We start from the raw sequence: 20,684 nt of genomic DNA, 5'->3' as shown, positions 1-20,684 counted from the left end.
CATTGTAAATTCATAAAGAGCTCTCATTATTATCCCAAATAAAAAGAATGGTGCATTACTATTTTTATGTGGAAGGCCTCAAAGGAGAGATGACACCATAAAGATCATTTCCGGTACTGCTTTAACTTACTCTTCTTCTTAACTTGTGATTTGAGATAAATTAATTCTGCTTTATATCATGTGTCAATGAAGTACCCATGTACATTTATATATGCATGCCCTGTGACAATCAACTAAACAGATGAGTTCTCCTTTACAAAATTTTCTTGCTTTAATAAACTCAATAATTTGTTGCTGTGGCAGGCAAAATTCTAAGATGTACCTCTTACTCCCAAGATTTTCTGCCCGCTGGTACACACACCTTATTTAAATCCCTCCCCTATAGTGTGGACAGAAACCGTAAATATCATGGGAAATCTCGCTATAAATAGGTTACTAATCAGTTGACTTTTGAGTAAATCAAAAACAGATACTGTTGAGTCAAACTCAATCCAATCCAGTAAGCCTTTGAAGGAGCCTGGATCCTTCTTAAGTCAGAGATTTAAAGTGTGAGAAGAAGTCCACATTAGGGAAACTTTTTGTTACTGGCTTTGAAGATGGGAGTGTCAATACACAAGGAATGCCAGCAGGCTCCAAGAACTAACAGTGGCCCCTGGCTGATAACCGATAAGGAAACGAAGACCTCTGTCTTAAAACCAAAGAGAAATGAATTCTGCCAACAACCTGAATAAACTTGGAAACAGATTTTTAGGCAGAGCTCCCATATAGGAGGGAATATAGCTCAACCATATCCCGATTTTATTCTTGTTAAGACTGATCTAAGAATCCAGTCATGTCATACCAGACTTCTCAGCTATAGAACTGTGAGGTAATAAATAAGTATTGTTTTAAGCTGTTAAATTTGTAGTAACTTGTTATATAGCAAAAGAAAACTAATATCATTCAAGAAAAAATTAGTTTTTATTTCGCAACTTAAATTTGGAGTGATGTCAATTTTAAACTGGACTCTACATTTAGGTTTCCTTTAAATATTACATAACTTTTTAAAAGTAGAGAAAATAACATTTTAAAACTACAAATAATATGATTATTTTTGTGTAACTTCAGTAACATTCTGCCTGTCAAAAAGTATATTTACAATTTCCTTGAGGGTGACAGAATGTTTTAATTAAGAAATATATGCTTATTTTTTAAGTACTAGGTTAAATTATCATAACAATTCTGGCTACTGGGCTTCATTTAGCAAAAAGTCATGATGATATAAAACCTTTATTTAATTCAATTTTTTTTTTAGAAATACAAATGTGTGAACAACTCATTTAAATGTCAGAAAAGAAAATAAATCTCAGACCACAGCTGACATGAATTAGGCCATTTATCCATAAGTGTCAGTAAGCATTTCTCATCTCAATGTATTCTGGTTCGTAATCACTTCTCATCAATTTTCTAAGGCTTTCCAAGTATACTCATTTAAAAAAAATCCATGATAAAACTTCTCTCAGCAAATGTCTTCAAAATCTTAGAGATACTTTGCTTCTTTTCATATGTAAAGAAAGCATTAATATTAATATTCTACAATCATAGATAAAAGCTCATTAAATAAGTAAAAATAGACGCACTGTTGGCATTGCAAATAAAAGAACACAGCAATGCATATGTTTTCATTTTAGTCAGGGCCTATTACTTTTTACCATATAATATAAAATAATCTGAAGCAATCTCTCAAGCCTAGAGAAAGGCCCACACTCGCCATTTAACATCAAATCACATTTCAATAAGCAGCTTAACTCTTCTTAGCAAAATAAAATTTCACTTAGAAAAGAATCATTTTTATCTTGCCTGTTTAGCAAAAGGTGTTTCTTGATACCATATGACTTCTAGATCTGGCAACTATAGCTAGCAAAACTAATATTTGTTGAACTTTACCAAGTGCCATGAACTTTTCTTAACATCTATTCACTTTTCTAATCCTTAAAACAGCCCCATGAGGTAGGTCCTCTTATTATTTATAAGTGAAGAAACCAAGCCACAAGGAGGTGGCATAGGTGCCATCTTGACAACACTGCTATTTTTTTTTTTTTAAAGCTTAGTTTAATCATTTATCCCTTAGCTGGGACAGAAGATATATTATCCTTTATGGACTAAAGTTTATAATCGGAATTTATTTGGAGAAAAATTTTCAATATATGTGGTATGTGTATCTTCTTTTCACCTTTTGAAACAAGGCATACTGGGAAATGGTAAGGTAGGAAGGTTATTAAAAATATTTACAGCAAACCAGATATGAGGTTGACCTCCTAGTATTCTGATTCAATATTCTAGCTTGCCCTATTCGGATATAATATATATAATAAATATATAGAATTAATTCATTTATTCTACAAAGATTTTGTGCCAATAGACTCTCACTTGGATTTCACAAGACTCCATTGTATGTCAAGCCCCTGGCACTCATGGAACTTGTATTCTAGTGAGGTAGAGGGATAATTTTTCAAAAAAAAATAATAAATTAGTAATTAAATATTATGTAACAAGGTCATAAATGTTATGGAGAAAATAAAAAAGAGAGCGGGGTAAGAAAACTTTGTATTATGAGAGGTGGGTGGCAGGTTATAGTATTAAATAGCATAGTCTAGGTTGGCCTCATTGAGGTTATATTTGAGAAATAATTTAAAAATAGAAAGTTCTTGTTTTTTTCTGTAAAAAAAACTGTTTTTCTTTCTAATCCGTCTGTATTTTAAGAACATATGAAAAAGATACATATTAGTATGCAAAACCTTTTAGGAGGACTTTAAAAATCTGTCCAGCTAATATAGGACTAAATAAGTTTCAAACTATTTCTATTTCTAACTACAATTATAAAACTATTCACATACAGCATGTATTTTATTCTACATGCATTTCCCTACATTCTGTTTTTCTTCCACTGCACAAACAGATATTGACTACCTACCATCTGTGGGCATTTTGATAGTACCGATAGTGCTCCAGGGGTCATTTTCTGGCAAGAAGACACAAATAAATAGAAAATTTCAACACTATATAAGAGTGTTGAATGTAGCATTAGAACATGAAGTAGGGGATCAAGGAGAAATGATATTTGAGATGAATTTCAAAGAATGGTTAGGAGATAAAAATGTGTAGAGTGGAGAGCATTGGGGCACATGCAAAGGTATGGAGGATTGAAAATATGTACTTTGCTCATGGTGGTGAATATAGTCCAACATGAGAAAAAATTCAGGGATTCAGTAGAACATAATTAACAAGGAGGAAATTGAACAATTAGAAATGTTTTGGAGAATGAATTTTGAGAAAATGAGTTTCCCCAAATAAAGTTTCTGGGTCTATTGCAGTGGCAGAGATGATAAAGATTGGAACAAAGCTCTCATAATGAAAATAAGAAGGAGATAAGAAAACAGAGATACCTTTAGCAGGCAGAATTGACAATAGGTAAAAGCAATGCTGCTGGAAAATGAGATAAAATAAATCTAGAATGACTCTCAGGATTTATGATGCTTTTCAATATGACAGGCAACACATAAAGAGGAACATGAGGAAAAAATAATGATTCCAACATGGGCCGTGTTGAATATAAAGTATGTGCGGTACCTTTTAATGGAATATTAAAAGTGTAGAATGACTCTGGAGGCAAAAGGAACAATTTTAAGAATAAAAAAATGAAGGTATTAATTTAAATGTATTTAACATTTAAAATATTATTTCTTGAACAATATATGTTTTTTATAACACTAGTTCTGCCAAATACATAAAAAAGATTGTGTGGTAAAATAATTTTTTTTATGTTTTGTTAAATACAGTCCTATATTAAAAGGCTTCTAATAGTACAAATGTACGCAATCCATATCTCTGAGAGGTTAAATATGAAGTATTTGCAAATTTTTTTAACCAAGGAACATGGTTTTAGTATAGCATCTTGTGGGACTACCCTTCAATAAAATACATGTTTGAAAAAAAATAAAACATCCTAGATTATTCAGACAAGTATTTTATCATATTGTGTTGGATACATCAATTAGTATATTCCTTTTTACTGCATTACAATGAATGCCATGAGAAAACTGACTCTGAGTGGTTTAGAATCCTGATAAGTGAGCAAAGTTTTTACATAGAAGATGATTCTTTTTATAAAAGTCACAAAATATATTCAATTTTTTGTTTTGCATGAGTCAGCTGATACTATTCACTTCTATCTATTGAAATCATTTAAGGGTTTTGTATACTTAGATGATACTTACATAATTACTTCTGTTTGAATGTGAGTTTTTTTAAAGTGGATAGTAGTAATTTTTCTAGTAGTTATTTGTTTAATGCAGTATGTTGATAAATTAAATAAGAATGGAAGAATAAATACATGACATATAATAAACGTCAGAAGTCCACAGAGTTTCATGAAGGCTGAATAAACAGCAAAAGAAATTAGGAGGCATTCTTGCAGACAGTTAACTAACGAAAAGGTATGTTGTTTACTGAGTTTTAATTAGATTCCTTTGGAAGTGTGGCTCAGGTAGAGAGGTTCTATTTTTAGCAGGTGCAAAAGAAAACTTCTTGTGATGGTACTTTGACATGATGACAGTAAATAGCATGTTAAAAAATTCATTCTACCTATAAAGTTATGAAATAGTGAGATAAACTGCAACTAGGTGAAAACATGTATAATTGTTACTCTGACATGCTTAAACAGTAATCTAAGGAAATACAAATTTAATTCCAAGATTTGAAAACAATTAGGATAAATATACAATCTTAATTTGCCTATGACTTTTATTAGTTGTTTCAAAAAGCCTAATTATAGCATTCAAAAACCAAATAATTGAAAATGCTTTAAATGAACAACCTTTCTGTGGATTCTCAAATTAGTGAATTAAAACAGCAAGTCTTCTCACAACTAATTGTAATACAAAAGAGAAGCAAAAAGTACTTAAGTCCAAATTTAGGCATTCCACACATAGATATCTGAAGTTGTTTTTATTCCACTGGTTAATTCCATGTGTAAGACATTTTGATTTCTTCTGCTTATTGTATTTCTATTTGATACTACAACACCTTTTTAAAATTGACAAGGCAGATGTGACTCACGGTTCAATATGCTAGTTTATAACATTGTATACATTATACCTCCAAATTAAACCTTATGGTATTTTAAGTTCTAACCTCTCCCCAGGGAAATTTATATTTTTAGATCTAAAATATACATATATACATAAGCATATACACACACATATATACATATGTATAACTTTTTAATGTTAAGAAATAGTAAAGCAAACATATCCTTTTAATTACTTATATAAACATATATTATTACTATTTTCTTCTACAGTATAAAAGATATATAATAAATTTATAAAACAACCATGTAAATTACCTTTTGTCTGTCATATTTAGGCCTGAAACATTATTTTGCCACCTGATTAGGTAGATTTCTATAATTTAATGAAAGAGTAATCCCAGAGTCCTGCCCACAAATCTGTCTGTGTAGTGGAAATGCCAGTGAATTTATTTTCAAATCATGTTAATATCTGAAATTATGTAACTCACATTATACTGTGGAAAGAAAATGTTAATATATATTAAATTATGGTGCATGTATTTTCTGTTGGAACAATGCTTGTTTAAATATGATTGAGTTGTTTGTTTCACAAGTTTTCTTTTTGTGTCTTTTGTTCACAAAATTAAGTAAAGAAAGGGATTTTTGAAAAGAAGATGCAGAAAACAAACTTAATGAAAAGAGTATTTTTATTTTGTATTATAGCAACAACCATCTGGTCCCAACCTTAAGCATAACATTTCAATTCCCTGAGCCTACTTTTCTTCATCTTTAAAGTAGGTGGTTTGATAGGTAGTTCTTTTTCATGGGAGTTTCATGTAGTTGGACCAGAGTCAGGCCCAGGAATAAAAGAGGTTTCCAAATGAGCAGCTGCCAGGCTTCAGCCAGCACATTTTCACTTTTATTTGTTTTCTATACCTAGTCTCTATATTTAACATATTTTAAGGAATTCATAATATTTTAAGCTTAAAATCCACTAGATTATCAATACCTCTTTAAAAAGACAATCCTCAGTGGGTCTTTCCTGCTCCTACACATCTCACAGTGTATGCCAACAATGCAAGGCCCTGGCTACTCTTTGCTTTGTCCATTTCTCAAGCTTGTGTGTTCAGTAGGTAACCTAAAGGGATCATTAATGTTTCCCATGGGACAAAGAGCAGACTAGCTTACTATCTGCTGTAAAGATGAGGATTATTAATGAAATGAAGGACCTATACACCGAAAACAATAAGACATTATTAAAAGAAATTGAAGACAACACAAAAAAATGGAAAGATATTCCACGTTCATGGATTGGAAGAATCTACATAGCTAAAATGACCTTATTTTCAAAGCAATATACAGATTTATATAATCCCCATCAAAATCTCATCAGCATTTTTTAAAGAAATAGAACAAAAAATCATCAGATTTGTATGTAATCACAAGGGTCCCGAAACAGCCAAAGCCAACCAGAGAAAAAAGTACAAGGCTGGAGATTCCACTCTGCCTGACTTCAAATTACACTACAAAGTGACAATAATCAAAACAGCACGGTATTGGCAGAAAAACAGACACACAGACCAGTGGAATAGAATTGAGAGTTCAGAAATAAACACCTGTATATAAGGGCAAATAATTTTTGACAAAGAGTCAAGAACATACAACGGAGAAAAGAAATCCTCTTCAATAAATGGTGCTGGGAAAATTGGAAAGCCACCTGCAAAAGAATGAAACTAGACTGCTATCTGTCATTATACACAAAAATTAACTCAAAATGGATCAAACACCTAAATATAAGACCTGAAACAATAAATTGCATAGAAGAAAACGTAAGTACAAAACTCATGGATCTTGGATTTAGAGAGAATTTTATGAATTTGATCTTAAAGGCAAGAGAAGTAAAAGTAAAAATAAATGAATGGGACTATATCAAACTAAAAAGCTTCTGCACAGCAAAAGAAACCATCAACAAGACAAAGACTATTCGCAATAGTCAAAACATGGAAACGACCAAAGTGCACTTCAATATGTGATTGGATAAAGAAGATGTGGTACATATGTACAATGGAATATTACTCAGCCATAAGAAAAGATGAAACATTGCCTTTTGCAACAACATAGATAGACCTTGAGATTATCATGCTAAGCAAAATAAATCAGACAGAAAAAGTTGAGACCCATATAATTTCCGTGGGATAAAAAACTGAAAGCAACAAATGAACAAGACAAACAGAGACTCATGGACACAGACAACAGTTTAGTAGTTACCAGAGAGAAAGAAGGGGAAGGGGGAAGATAGATAAGAGTAAAGGGGGTCCAATATATGGTGATGGAAATTTAACTTGGGTGGTGAACACATAATGCAGTATACAAATGACATATTACTATATTGTACACTTGAAACCTATTTCATTTTATTAACCAATTTCACCCCAATAAATTTAATTTTAAAAAAATGAGAGAAAAAAATAAAGAAGTGGATTCCACAAGCTTAGTGTTCCTCACCTGTGACTCAAACTTACTGTGTGTGCATCATCAATCTATGCCTGTATCACATGACCCCCATGAGAGTAGAAGGCAAGGGGAACTGATGCAAATATACGTATAATCTTGCTGCCTGCTCTGGTGTGAGCAATAAAGTTCTTTGTCTATAAATCAGAAATCTCACGTCTACTATCGCCATCTATAAAACAGTACAAAGTTAATTTATTAGCTTATAAGTACAGTAAAGTAAAATCCTGGGCTGGACAATACCCTATTACTAGACTCTTTTGCTAAATTTCATAGATATTTAACAACTTTAAATATTAAAACTAGACCCAAAAAAAAAAGTGAAGTATTCGTATAGTTAACTAGACATATAACAGTACAAATGAAAAAACCTAGAAAAGTAAACTGTTTTTACACACTAAAAGTGGCACTAAATAATCAGAGTGAAAAGAATGAATTGCTTAGTAAATGATGTGGAAGTAAGTGGCTATACCTTTTGAATATATAAAATCAGACCCGTCACCTTACACCATACCCTTCCAAAAAAATTACAGATAAATAAGTGATCTGAAGTGAAAAAAACTACATACAGATGTTTTGGAATAAATGTGGAAGGCTAGCTTTATCATGTAAATGTGAAAAGGCCTTTAGCAAAATAAGTAATCATAAGGAAAATTTTAAAGGTTTGATTGCATAAAAAGTTTTCTTTAAAAGCTTCATGTATTGAGGAAAATTTCATAAGGGAAGTTGGAAACAAGTGATTGACAGAGAAAATCATTTCAAGATAAGTCAACAAATAGTTAATTCTCTAAAATAGCATTAGAAATATACAGACATCCCCCCACAAAACAAAAATGACCCATGGGTATAAATAGGCAATTTTAAAAAAGGAATAATGTAAATGGATAAATGATTGATTGACACATGATGTTGATAAATACATAATGTTTAAACTCAGGTGAGAAAATTTAAAATTATGCAACAATAAAATATAATTTGACTGTTGAAATTGATAAATATGAACCATGAGTCAATGTAGAAAAGTAGAGAGAGACACTCATAGTTTGTTGGCAGGGTTATAAATATTACCATTTTTAAACAAAATAATATGGAAGTTTTGATAAACTCATTTGCTTTAACCTTGCTTACCCATTTTGAGTAATTTATCTAACACATAAAATACAACAAAAAAAATGTATAAATGTTTTACTGCAGCCTAGTTCACATGTTCATTTCAAAAGCAATACACTACTTAAAAAATAACTATCCCATAAAACTTTTCTAAAAATCTCAAATCTTTCTATATTTCACTGTTTGTATAACCATTATAAAAACGAATGAAAAGCAAAAATGAGAACAACAAAAAGATGTGTGAATAGATACCAAATCATTAACATGAAGTACGTAGGGAACATAAAGCTATTCATTTTTCTTCAGAAATTTTAGTACTTTACAGATTGTAGAGTACTTTACTGATTCAAAGTATTAGAATAGAGTTTTAAAAATATAATGGATGGTCTTCAAGAAAGGAAAGAAAATGGTGGAACAGATGACATATTCAAGTTCTAATATTCTGTACAGCTGAATATTCTGGTAGCAACTGACCGAAAAACATGACTTTCAAATAAAGCCACAGGCAGAACCTAAACAGACCCAAGAGTTCTGAAAAGAAATAATAAATAAGAGGAAACATTTGGAACCAGAAGTTTCAGTAGTGAAAAGAAGATATCCTAACCTAAGATCGGTATGGCCACAGTATGCCAGTACGTAGTATAGGTATTTCTTACTGATGATTCACAAAACATGAGAATATTGCTCCTTGGGCCAGGCCAGGCATCAGTAGCATACCTCTTGATGATGCAAGCCCTGAGTGCTATCTGCTCAGGAGAGCACGTAAAAAGAAACAGCTATTTTGCATAACATGAGGAAACTGAGCTCTGGAAAAGATCATCAGAGTGCAACAAATACAAGAATATTTGAGTTTTGCTTGTATAGAGAGAAAGAAATATATATTATCTGGCAGCCAACTGCAGTGCGTGCATACGCAACTACAAAGTCACTCGATAAAAAGGCAGTAGTAACACAATACTTATGGAAGAAAAGCCTTACACAACAGTAATCAACATAAAATTATTAGTGAGATATTGTACATTTTTTCATACTAGGTTTTGAAATCCAATTTTTTTGCACTTAAAGTAATCTTAATTTGAGCTAGCCACAGTACTAATTAAACTACATTTGTTCCGTGCCTATCTAGACAATGCAGCTCTAGAGAAAACAGTAGCGGGTATATGGTTCATCAGAATACAAATGGATACAACTGCTGAGGAGAACCAGTTTAAGACATACATAACCTATGGTAAAACAATTCCACTCCTAGGACTGTAACAAATGAGGCTATACAAAAATATTAGTAGACGCAAAGATTAACAACCACCACTACCACCAATAGAACACTTAGATGTTCATCATTTTCTTGAAGTAAAGTTATTGCATGCATTGGCAGGAATATAATAGTATGTCTGACAGCTGGAACATGCATGTTTTATGTCCTCACGCTCATTACAGATGAAGGCAGGGACATCATTTCATCCTTCTGCCATATGCTCTCACCTATAAATGCTGACCAATAAGAAAGAAATGCCGACTTATCCAGAAAGAAAACTGGAACAATGATGCTGGCCTCTATGCTTCTGAACCTCTCAATCTGCCCATTCTTCTAAATTCAACAGTGTAACACAGCTATCATTATTCTGTGGGCCCCAGATGTTACCTGGTTTTGATGTACATATTAGCAAATTTGTTGGTATTAAAGTCATAGTAATTACCACCTGACACTACTTATAGGTAAGAGAGCACAGAACAAATGGCATTTGTTACTCCATTCTCAGGTTATTTGAACAGTACAGAATTGTCATGTTTTTCAGTCAGTTGCTACCAGAATACTCAGGTTATGTGAATAGTACAGAAGAGCACACTGGCTCAGCATCTGATTATACCTCTGTGGCTTTACCTCTGTGGCTTTACCTCTCTGATATTCATCCTCCTGATCTCTAAAATAGCTGTAAAACCTACCCTTCAGGGCAGTTATAAATAAAATTTGTGGCACAATGCTTTGCACATAGGCCGAGTCAAATCTAGCACCATGAAAAAAAAATAATAACATTATGATTGATAGCAGTTTACCTTACCCCATAATGTCTATACAATGTTTTGTCTGAATCTTAATTAGAATCATCTATTTACATTTAATATTCAAATAAAATTTCTGGTAATCAAAGAAATATAAATCAAAGAAATAATATTATAGCACTTTTAGGATTCTAAATTAACAAATGTCATTTTAAATGACAATTTTCAAGTTTGGAGAAGCTACGATACAAAAGCAATCACATACACTAATAGTGGCAAAATCAACTGCTATCACATCTCCAAAGAGAACTTGATACTTCAAGGTCCTTATCCCTTAATTAGCAACCCTATTACTAGTAAACTTTCTTTGAGAAACAGTTAAATATACAAATATTTATATTCAAAAATGTTCATCTTATTTAAAAATTAAAAACTGAAAATGACCTAAATCTCTAATAGATAGACAATGTATATGAAATCCATAGAATTGAGTAATATTTAATCATGTTAAATAGTATTTAAGAAGTGTTTAATCACATGGGAAAATGGTGTATAACTGCATGTTAATATTGGAAATATAGCACTATCACAGAGAGTAGAATATTAACTATCTAAAAATGCATTTAAAAAGACTAATGAACAAATTACTTTTTGTTCAAATTTGTTGAAACAAAATATTTCTATTTTAAATCCATGTTTAGACTTTTTCAACTATCACAATAAAAAACTAATGTCAAATTTCTCCTAAAAATTAATAAAAATTATGTTTCTACAGATAAATTTATTAAATTTATGTCAGTGAAAAATTGCCATCAGGTGTCCCTCTTTGCCATGTATGCAAGAGTTTTATTCAGAATGTAAATCTCCATCATATGTAATTATTTTGAAACATATTATTGCTATTCTTTTTTCCTTATTGATTTTTGACCGTCCTTTCAGTCTTTAATTTCTCATATATGCATGTATATAAATGCTTTTAGTAACAGATATATGATTTTTAAAGTCTTAAGTAATGACCTTTAAAGTAAAGGCAATATATTATGTGTTTACAAACCAGGAAATGCAGCACATCCCCACTAGGCCTTCCTTAAGGATCGGATAGAGAATGCAGAAACCACCCTGGCCAGAGAGTAAAGATCTGAAGGGATCTCAGTTATACCACTGTGACTTAATTGGCTCAAAAGGCCTATTTGTTGCCTAGTGACAAGTATATGCTAGTTATTCCTACATCATTTAGTCCATGGATAATTATCTTACTCAGGAAGCAAAAGTATGACTCTAAGACTTCCTGAAACATGAGGAAACATTTTCAAGTCTTATTTTCATAGTAAAGAGTTACTTTTGAAGAAGATAGTACAAACAATAAAATAAATATCCACTATGATTTGGCTCTTTTTGCATTTGAACTGAACTAGAATGATTAAAATTCTCTGGGTAAGTTAATTACAATTTAAACTATTTTTTTCAACATGCTTCCAGATTCTGTAAGACTAGCTTTTTCAGAAAGCCTAACTGCCACTTTTAAAACTCTTTTCAAGGTAAGATATTCCCTGAGTTGGCAAAAAGTAAAGCCTAAAAGAATTGTTCTTTGCTAGCAGAAGTTAACGGATTATAACACCATTTATACAAATTGGGCATCAAACAGTTAAACCATAAGGCTTAGGTTGAAGCTTGGCTACCCCAGCCCCTCCCCTGCAGGGCCCAGCATGCAGCCCTTGGCACTCCTCAGGTGCTAAGGAGGATGTTGAGCATGAAATACAGGAAACAACCTTAGAGACAGGTGTGTTTGATTGATAGCAGGGGGAGGGGGAAGAGGAATACTGTTGATAGCTCCCTATCCTATGACAAACTAGGACCAGCTCTTCTCACCACCAGAGGAACAGAACAGCAAAATGTGAGGGCAGACTGGTACCAGTAGAAAAAGAAGTCCTGCCTCACAGTGATTTAGCACTGTAGAAGCAGAGGCTTATAATAGAGTTAGAAAAAATAGTTGGAAAATAGTTGAATCCTTTCTTGAGGAATACCATATCTTACACTGCAGGCATAAAGTCTGAGTATTTTCAGAACGTGCTTTCTAAAACTACAATGAAAGTACAGTGCCAGCCAACAGAAAATATTAGATCACAAGAAAAATATCACAAGTAGAATGAAGAAATTATAGAAATAAACCAAGGGATAAGGAGGAGATGCTTTCCTAAGCATTCACAATTTAGAGAGATTAGTAGTATGGACACTAGGATAGCACCATGAGTTAAGCCCATATATCATATTTACAAATTCTTGGGAATATATATATATGCATGTGCATGTGAGTGTGTGTGCGCACGCACACACGCGCATGCGCGCACACACACGTAAGCACAATGTGCCTTTCTCTTCAACAAACCCCTTCTTCCAGTCCTCTAAAGTCTCTTAGGTAATAATAATAAAAACCATTTGAACATGGATTAACTCAACTAATCTTCATTGTTGCTAGGTCAGCTAATGTACTTTACCCTAGAGAACAGAAGGCATTAAGCCCTTATACTGACTGAAAACTTCTTGTGGATTAGCAGTCAAATTGAGCCAGGAACACTAATCCACTGCCTTTATTATATCAATTTTTTTTTCTCCTCTAAAATATGATCTTCCAAATTCAAAGAAATTATCGCAGAGCAAAATAATCTGAAGAATGACACACTGTCTAAATCTTACTGATCATATTTAAAATCAGACGTAACCTCAACCACTTAAAACCTTGAAACCATTTATATTTTCAAACTACTGAAATTCCACACATACTCTAGAAAATTCCCTGCTTTATGCAAGAAATCTCCTTTCCAAATTACTACCTCCAAAATATAATTGACCAACACACATAAAATTAAAGATTTTTGTGAAAGGTTTAATTGTCCCTTCAGCCAGGGCTCTCATTTCATACCTCCAAATACTGACAACATTCTAATAATCACTATGGTCCAAATGTATACATTTACATATGTATACACACATACATATAAGTTACAGTTCTCTCTTTTCAATACACTTTTTAGTGCACTTGAAATATACTTTAAATGTAGACATTTAGTTTAGCTTTTATGGTGTAATTTGTTTTATGACTAAATTAACTAAATGGTTTTGATATCATAAGACTCCTCGTTAAATGGAACAATTTTTTTTAATCTATGAAATTAATACAATTGTACAGTAAGTGATCAATGTCATCTCTAGCTTCTTGGAAACTGCGACTTTAAGCAAAACAACATATAAGGAAACCCATTTACCATAGGCTAATTGATATAAACAAGAGTTATGATCCTACAGCATATTTCTGGTCACAAAAACATCACCAAACTTCTAAATAAAGACCTAAAATACTTTTAATATTATACACTGACGTAAATGTGAGCTATACATACATTAACAAAAGACTAATAAAAACAAATAAAATAATTATTTTCCAACACTCTTATTTTAGTTCAGGGTCACACGTGGCCGGAGCTTTGCCCAAAAACTCAGGGCAGCAGGTGGAAATCTACCCTGGACAGGATGGCCTTCCATGGCAGGGCCACTCACAACCACCAACACTCACTGAGACTGGGACAACTTACACAAACTAGTTGACCTCACATGCACATCTTTGGAACATGGGAAGAAACTAGAGTCCTTGAAGAAAACCCACGCAGACAAACAGAAAACATGGAAACTCCACACAGACAGTGGCCCTGGCCAGAGTAGATCTTTTTTTATTCTCTTCAACATTATAATGAAATGACCTTGAACAAAATGATATTATTCAAGGACCTGTTTACTGGGAAAACCAAAATTTCCCTCTTCATGAATACATAAACAAAAACAACTCTTCTAAAATTATTACTGTAATTAAATAGTTTTCACCACACATGACACACTGAAAGAAACTAAATTTTATCTACTTTTAAAATGGGTTACAGTTAACATTATTCATCACAGTTAAAGAGAATAAAATTGTGCTTAATTCTGTGGGAATAATACTTTGATATGGTATTGATGATATCAAAGCAACCTAATATCTTTAAAAAATAAAAGTATTATATGGTTTATTCTTTAAAGTTTTTACTCAAAAACAACACCAAAAACCTTTAAAGCGTCTTTTGTATAGTTGCTAAAAATCTCTTCAACTTTTCCATTCCAATGAATTACAAAATCAAGGTAATTGTTTTTTTTATTTATGTGAAAACAATGAACAATTATTTATAACTCAATCACAAAATATTTATTGAAATATTATTATTTATCTAAGATAGAAATCATTTAACCCATCAATCTTCCAAGATCCAAAATTTTACAGCCCTAATACATTACTAAGGCTCATAGTTTCATTACTTCATGACAATATTGGGTAGAAATTTACTACTTGCTTTTTGGTCATTTACTTTGTGAAAAGAATATTCTTGTCATTCCATAAAAAATTCCTTGGCATCAGTCAGTGAAATCCATATAGTTTTGTCTTTCCATAGTTCTTAATAAAGTGCTCTTATATTTATGACAGATAATAGCTATACAGAACTACAAAAAGTCCAGACAGAAGATATTTGAACCAATATTTTCTAGTAGACAATGTTATTCCCTTCACAAAGTTCTTAACAATTTTTGTAAAATAACAGATCTCATGTTGTTTATGGATCTGTAACCAATCAAATATTTTTTTGTGTATTAGACAGACTGGATTAGAGATATTGGAAATAGTAAATTACAACTCCTTTGATGGCTATAAGAGAAAACCAGATAGCCCTCCAAAGTTATAGGTGATTAATTCATAAAGGATTGAGATAATTGTTATTTTAAGTTGTCAGCTTACTTCATATTCTTACTTCTTATACATTAACCCAGAAAAGTATAAACTATATAAATTAATAAGAAAGCCTATAATATGTAATTGAAACTTCTAAGATGTCAACATTAATTTGATTTCTTTACTAGAAATGTATTTTTTGCTCAGAAATTTGGCTACCAAAATATTTCAGAATCAAAATAAACTCATATCCATGTGTAATATATATATTGCTTACCTCAGTCAAGTGTGGTGTAGGGTTAAATCCACAGAGATTACATACTTGATTTTTGCATTCCGTGCAAGTGTTGAAGTTAGGAGGATCCTTAGAATCTGTGTTGAGTTCAGTTTTGCAGAGAGGACAGGTGGGTTCTGGTTTGAGAGTTTTCTCCAGTTTGGGAGGAAGGGAAGCCTTTTGAGTCTCAGCTGTTGAAGGTGTGCTCTCCTTAATAGGAAGAGGCTTCTTTTCTGTTTCTGTTCTTTTCACTGTTGGAACTTGCTCAGCTTTGGGCTCTACTTTTTCAGCTACTGGAGTTTTTGTTTCCTTTTTCACAGGTGTAACCTTTGCAGGTGCTGGTGGTACCTGACCTGTAGACTTGGGTGTCCCCTGAGAAGTAGGCGTCTGTGAAGGAGGAGGGACTTGTTTGGTTGGGGCCCCTGGCCCACTTTGTGAATGAGATCCAGGCTGGCCTGCTGTGGAAATTAGATTAGATGCCTGGCTGAAGATCGATGCTCCAAAACCAAAGAGTTTCCCAGTCACAGTTTCTTGAGGAGTTGTGGGCTGTGATTTGGGGGCATCAGTAATACTTCCCAGATTCAGACTGAAACGTCTCGACTGCTCCTGAGGCTTCGATGGCTGTCGAGATGGGGACACAGTTTGGCCGGTGGTAGGTCGAGGGCCCGGAGGTGTCGGTGTCCCTTTTGGCATTGGCTTGGCATCTGGCTTAGGACTCATTTTAGTTTGTGCTTTCTTGAGTTCTTCCCTCTTTTGAACTGGATCAGCTTGTTTTTGACCTTTGCTCTCCACACTAGGCGCAGGATGTGAAATAATTTTCGAATCTGATGCAGGTCGAGGTATAACTTCAGAGTCCATTGGGGTGACTTTTCCTCCTGTTGGTGGAAAACTTTGTGAGGGTTTGGCAGAGTCTATTTTTAGAGGTGGGATTGTTTTCTCTTGATCCTGTGACTGAACTTTGGAGCTTGGAATATCAGGTTTTGTTGCCGTTGATGATAAAGACACAATGTCTGCGGCTGGCTTTACTGTCTTGGGCTGCTTTGGTTTATCATCAGCTATGGGGACGTTGGCCTGCTCAGATGGGACAGAAGGCTCTTTGGAAGGGGCTGGCTTCGATGAGGACTCTGCCACAGAAGGCTGCTTGGCTGTGACAGTAGGAGAACCATGAAGAGTTGGTTGTTTCACTAGTGGTGGGGGCTTTTTGGACTCAGGTGCCTTTGAGATATCTTGTTTGGATGCAGTATCTTTCTTTAGAGAAATCTGCTCCAACTGTGGGGATGGTTTGCTCACTGTTGATGTAGGAATAACTGCGGCAGTCTTCGGTGTGGGCTGGGGTGATGATGGAATTGGAGCCAGATCACCTCCTAGAGCTCTTTGCATCTGACAGTTTAAACAGAGCCACTCTTTTATCTAGAAATAATATAGAACAATAGTTACTGAGATAACGACAATACGGAAAGACAAAAACACTTTAAAAATGCATAATACTATCTGAAATGATGCCTCTCATCATGCAAAAGATAATATAAATCAAATTATTTTAATGTGTTAAAATATTAAAATGTTAATTAATTAACATATAACGAATGAATCTCAGAGACAAGCACTGTACATTTTAAGGAAAATAAAAGGTAAAAATCAACATAGAATTGTACTTTTCTTCTAAAGTTAATTTTGTTATTCTTTGCCTTTAATTTACTGGAAGTTTGGTTACTCCCAGAAGTAGAAAACCAGGTATTATAAATAAAAACATGAGTCATGTATTAGATTCCATAAATCAGTTATGTTAGGTATATTCTCTGTTGATGGCTCATAAACAGTTTTTAGTTATACAACCCAGTGTAGGCTTGTCAAATTATTAACACATTGCTAATTTCTTAAATTAGCAAAGCATTACTTCTCTCTCCAAGGCGACATAATCAAATGTGTGAAAAGAAAAACTGTTAACCATACTGGGTTAAAAAGAGAGCATTCTCTGTTAAGAAAATATAGAAAAAATAATGGCATCCCCTCAAATTATCACAAATAGCATGATCTAGCAGAGAAAGTATTTTTCCTTATCATTTTTATGAATATCCTGGAAAGAGCAATATAAGTCAGCAATATACTTATTTGACTGGTGATATATATATACATATATGTATATGATGATATACATATATATATGAGATATACATATCTATACATGCATAGGTACAGTGCATTTGTTCGTTTCATATCACACCCATTGTGAAAGGATATGTTGAAGTCTGTATGATACCTTAGAAGATAATTTAAAAGTACTCATGTTTAATATTTACCTTTTTAAATTCCAAAATAACATATACACATTTTACAAAATTTGAAATATTACCAAAGTAATTTAGAATGGCAAATTCTACATGATCCAGTCTTCTCCACCCAAAGTAATTAATGTTACCAGTTTAGCACTGAAGTTCTTTGTATAGAATTATATGTGGTGAATAAGTAAATATACAGAGCATAAGAAACAGAAAAGTTTTTTCCACAGCAAAAAAGTGTTAGGCTAGCAAACGACACACTCTATTCGCAATTTCCTTTTGTAAATAAATTGAAATAATCATCCCTAAATTTGTAAAAATTTCATTCGACAGTTTAAACAGTTAACTTTTTTAATAAAAAAATTTACTGAATCTTTTTCTTAATCATTAAAATGGTTTTAAATAATAATAAAAAGCACACTGAAATTATTTAAACTTGTGTACCAGTAATAACAAGGCTTATTTTGCAGTCTCATGGAAAGCAAACTTTTGTTTGGAGAAGGTTAAAAGAAATTTTCAAATCTGACATTTTAAATTTCTGTTTAAAAATCTTAATCAAAAAGTAAAATTAAAATATTTGTTAAATATGGGTAGGAGGCATTTGAGTATTTATTACATTTGTTTTCAATAAGGGTATTGAGTACCTATGTGTTTGTTATATTTTTATCTTTACCTTTATGTATGTTTGAAGCTTTCATAAAAGAAACAACATATATACATATAAATGTGTGAATCCCCCAAAATAATCAAGCAATTGCTATTTATGCAAGTACCGTGACTAAAGGTAAGCTAGGGAGTAAGGACACTTTTAGTCCATTTTATCCCCTTCTTGATGGAAGGAAATTCCTTTATAAATATGCATCTACCCACTCAACCATCTCCCCTACAGTCATTGTCAATTCTACCATTTTACTATTTATTCTTCTTGTTTTCTTCCATAGCTTTAAATGATACCACACCACCTCATAATCATCCAGCCAAACAAGATAAAAGAAAATATAATAAAAGCATAATTCTTTACCTATACTCTATCATTAATTTTTTTTCCTATAAAATATTATGAGATTTTCATCCACATTAACTACTTTAGATTACAAACTCCTAGGGTTAGTGGATTTCATTACAGTTAAATTGCTTATTCTTTTTGACAAGTGTCATAGCCATAGTAGATACAAAATATATTCACCTATTCATTTCTTTATTCAAATATTTATTGAGCAATTTCTACTTTGCACATATTACTGAATAAAAGACAAATATCTCTGTCCTCATGGAGACTACATTATAGTAGAAGAGTCAGATAAGAAACAAGTTAACACATAGCATAATTTCAAGGTTATTATAGATATATAATAAGTATCTAATGACAATTTTGTCATGATTTCTTCTTCCCTTTCTTCCTGTTTTTTGTTTTTTTTTTTTTTTGGATGCATTTAGTTTCAGCAGTAAAATTTTAAGTCTTTTTGTAATGTAAACATTGGAGCTTCATGCATAGCTAGCCAGTAGGCTCTCATTCCATCTTTGGGCCACTGCAAAATTAGAACAATACCATGGCATATCTAATGTACAATTTACATCAACACTGGAAGACACTGTACATATTCCAAAATCAATGTTTCCTTATAGTTTGTAAATGTACATGACTATGTCTGTACATATAGTTTGTAAATGTACATGACTATGTCTGTACACAAACAGACAGACGAGTGTTATGAAAAGACAGGTAGAAAACACAAGCCTCCGCCTCTTCACAAGGAGAGAATTCTGCTCTTAATACATTTTTTTTTTTAAGCAGACTCTATGGTCTCATCTTTTGTCTTTTTAATGACCACATTTCCATATGTGATAAACAACACATAAAAGACATTTGATCACCCAATATTCCTCCTCACTACTAGAATACAGGTTAAAACTATTATCTATAGTTATCACGATATGAAAAGCTTTTTATCCTCTTAGGCTTTCTTTTAGGAAGAGCCTTCTTTTTATTTAATTCTACTGGCCAAATCTGCTGAAAATAGAAATGATTTTTATCTCAGTATTTAAAAATCTAGTACTGAAAACAGCAGCATTTCAAATTCCCTGATTCAATTGAAAAAAAAAAAAAAAAAGAACAAAACCTCCTACACAATGAGAAAATGAAAAAGGCTACAACCTGCCCCAGCATTAACATCATGAGCCACCTTCTACTTTTCTTTCACAATGCACTTAGGGAGAGTAACGAGTAGTAATAGCACCTTTGCCCTCTCAGTCATTTGAGTTAGGATTCCTGTCATATTTTTACTTCATTCACACATTTTTACTTTATTCAGTATGTCTATGCTGCTTGTAAAAGGTAATTAATTTCCCATTCATTCTTTGACATTTTCAAAGCCATTTTCCCTCGCTTGGCCCTTTTCATTTTTCAAATACTTTATACCTCTACCAAATAGAAACTGTTTAAAACAAACAGCCACAGAAGGGATTGTCTCTAACTACTTCCCCTCAAACCTCAATGTCTCTCCAATAACTGTAAGATAAAGTTAATTTTTGCAAGAAATTCAAAATATATAATTTTGTTAGTGTTCTTATGCAAGCACTTATAAAATACTATTTCCAGATCTATATCTCCAGAAAGGCTGTAAGGAACTAATGGTACAGACTTCCTGGTAGCAGTCTTTCTATTGACCCCCAGGGTCTAACTGACCCTTGAACATTACAGACGTT

The 20,684-nt window shown here is 32.7% G+C and overlaps 1 protein-coding gene across 1 annotated transcript in view; it reads right to left on the bottom strand.

Annotated features, from left to right (window-relative positions):
• Positions 1-20,684, bottom strand: part of PCLO (piccolo presynaptic cytomatrix protein) — a 368,833-nt gene that overhangs the window by 328,031 nt on the left and 20,118 nt on the right. Inside the window, exon 3 of the mRNA XM_023533486.1 lies at positions 15,703-17,109. Coding sequence (XP_023389254.1) covers positions 15,703-17,109 — 1,407 coding nt within the window. The remainder of the gene's footprint in view (positions 1-15,702; positions 17,110-20,684) is intronic.

This window comes from Pteropus vampyrus, unplaced genomic scaffold (genome assembly GCF_000151845.1).
Source record: "Pteropus vampyrus isolate Shadow unplaced genomic scaffold, Pvam_2.0 Scaffold4, whole genome shotgun sequence".
In the NCBI taxonomy this organism is placed as follows: Eukaryota; Metazoa; Chordata; class Mammalia; order Chiroptera; family Pteropodidae; genus Pteropus; species Pteropus vampyrus.
This window is presented reverse-complemented; position numbering and strand designations above follow the sequence as displayed.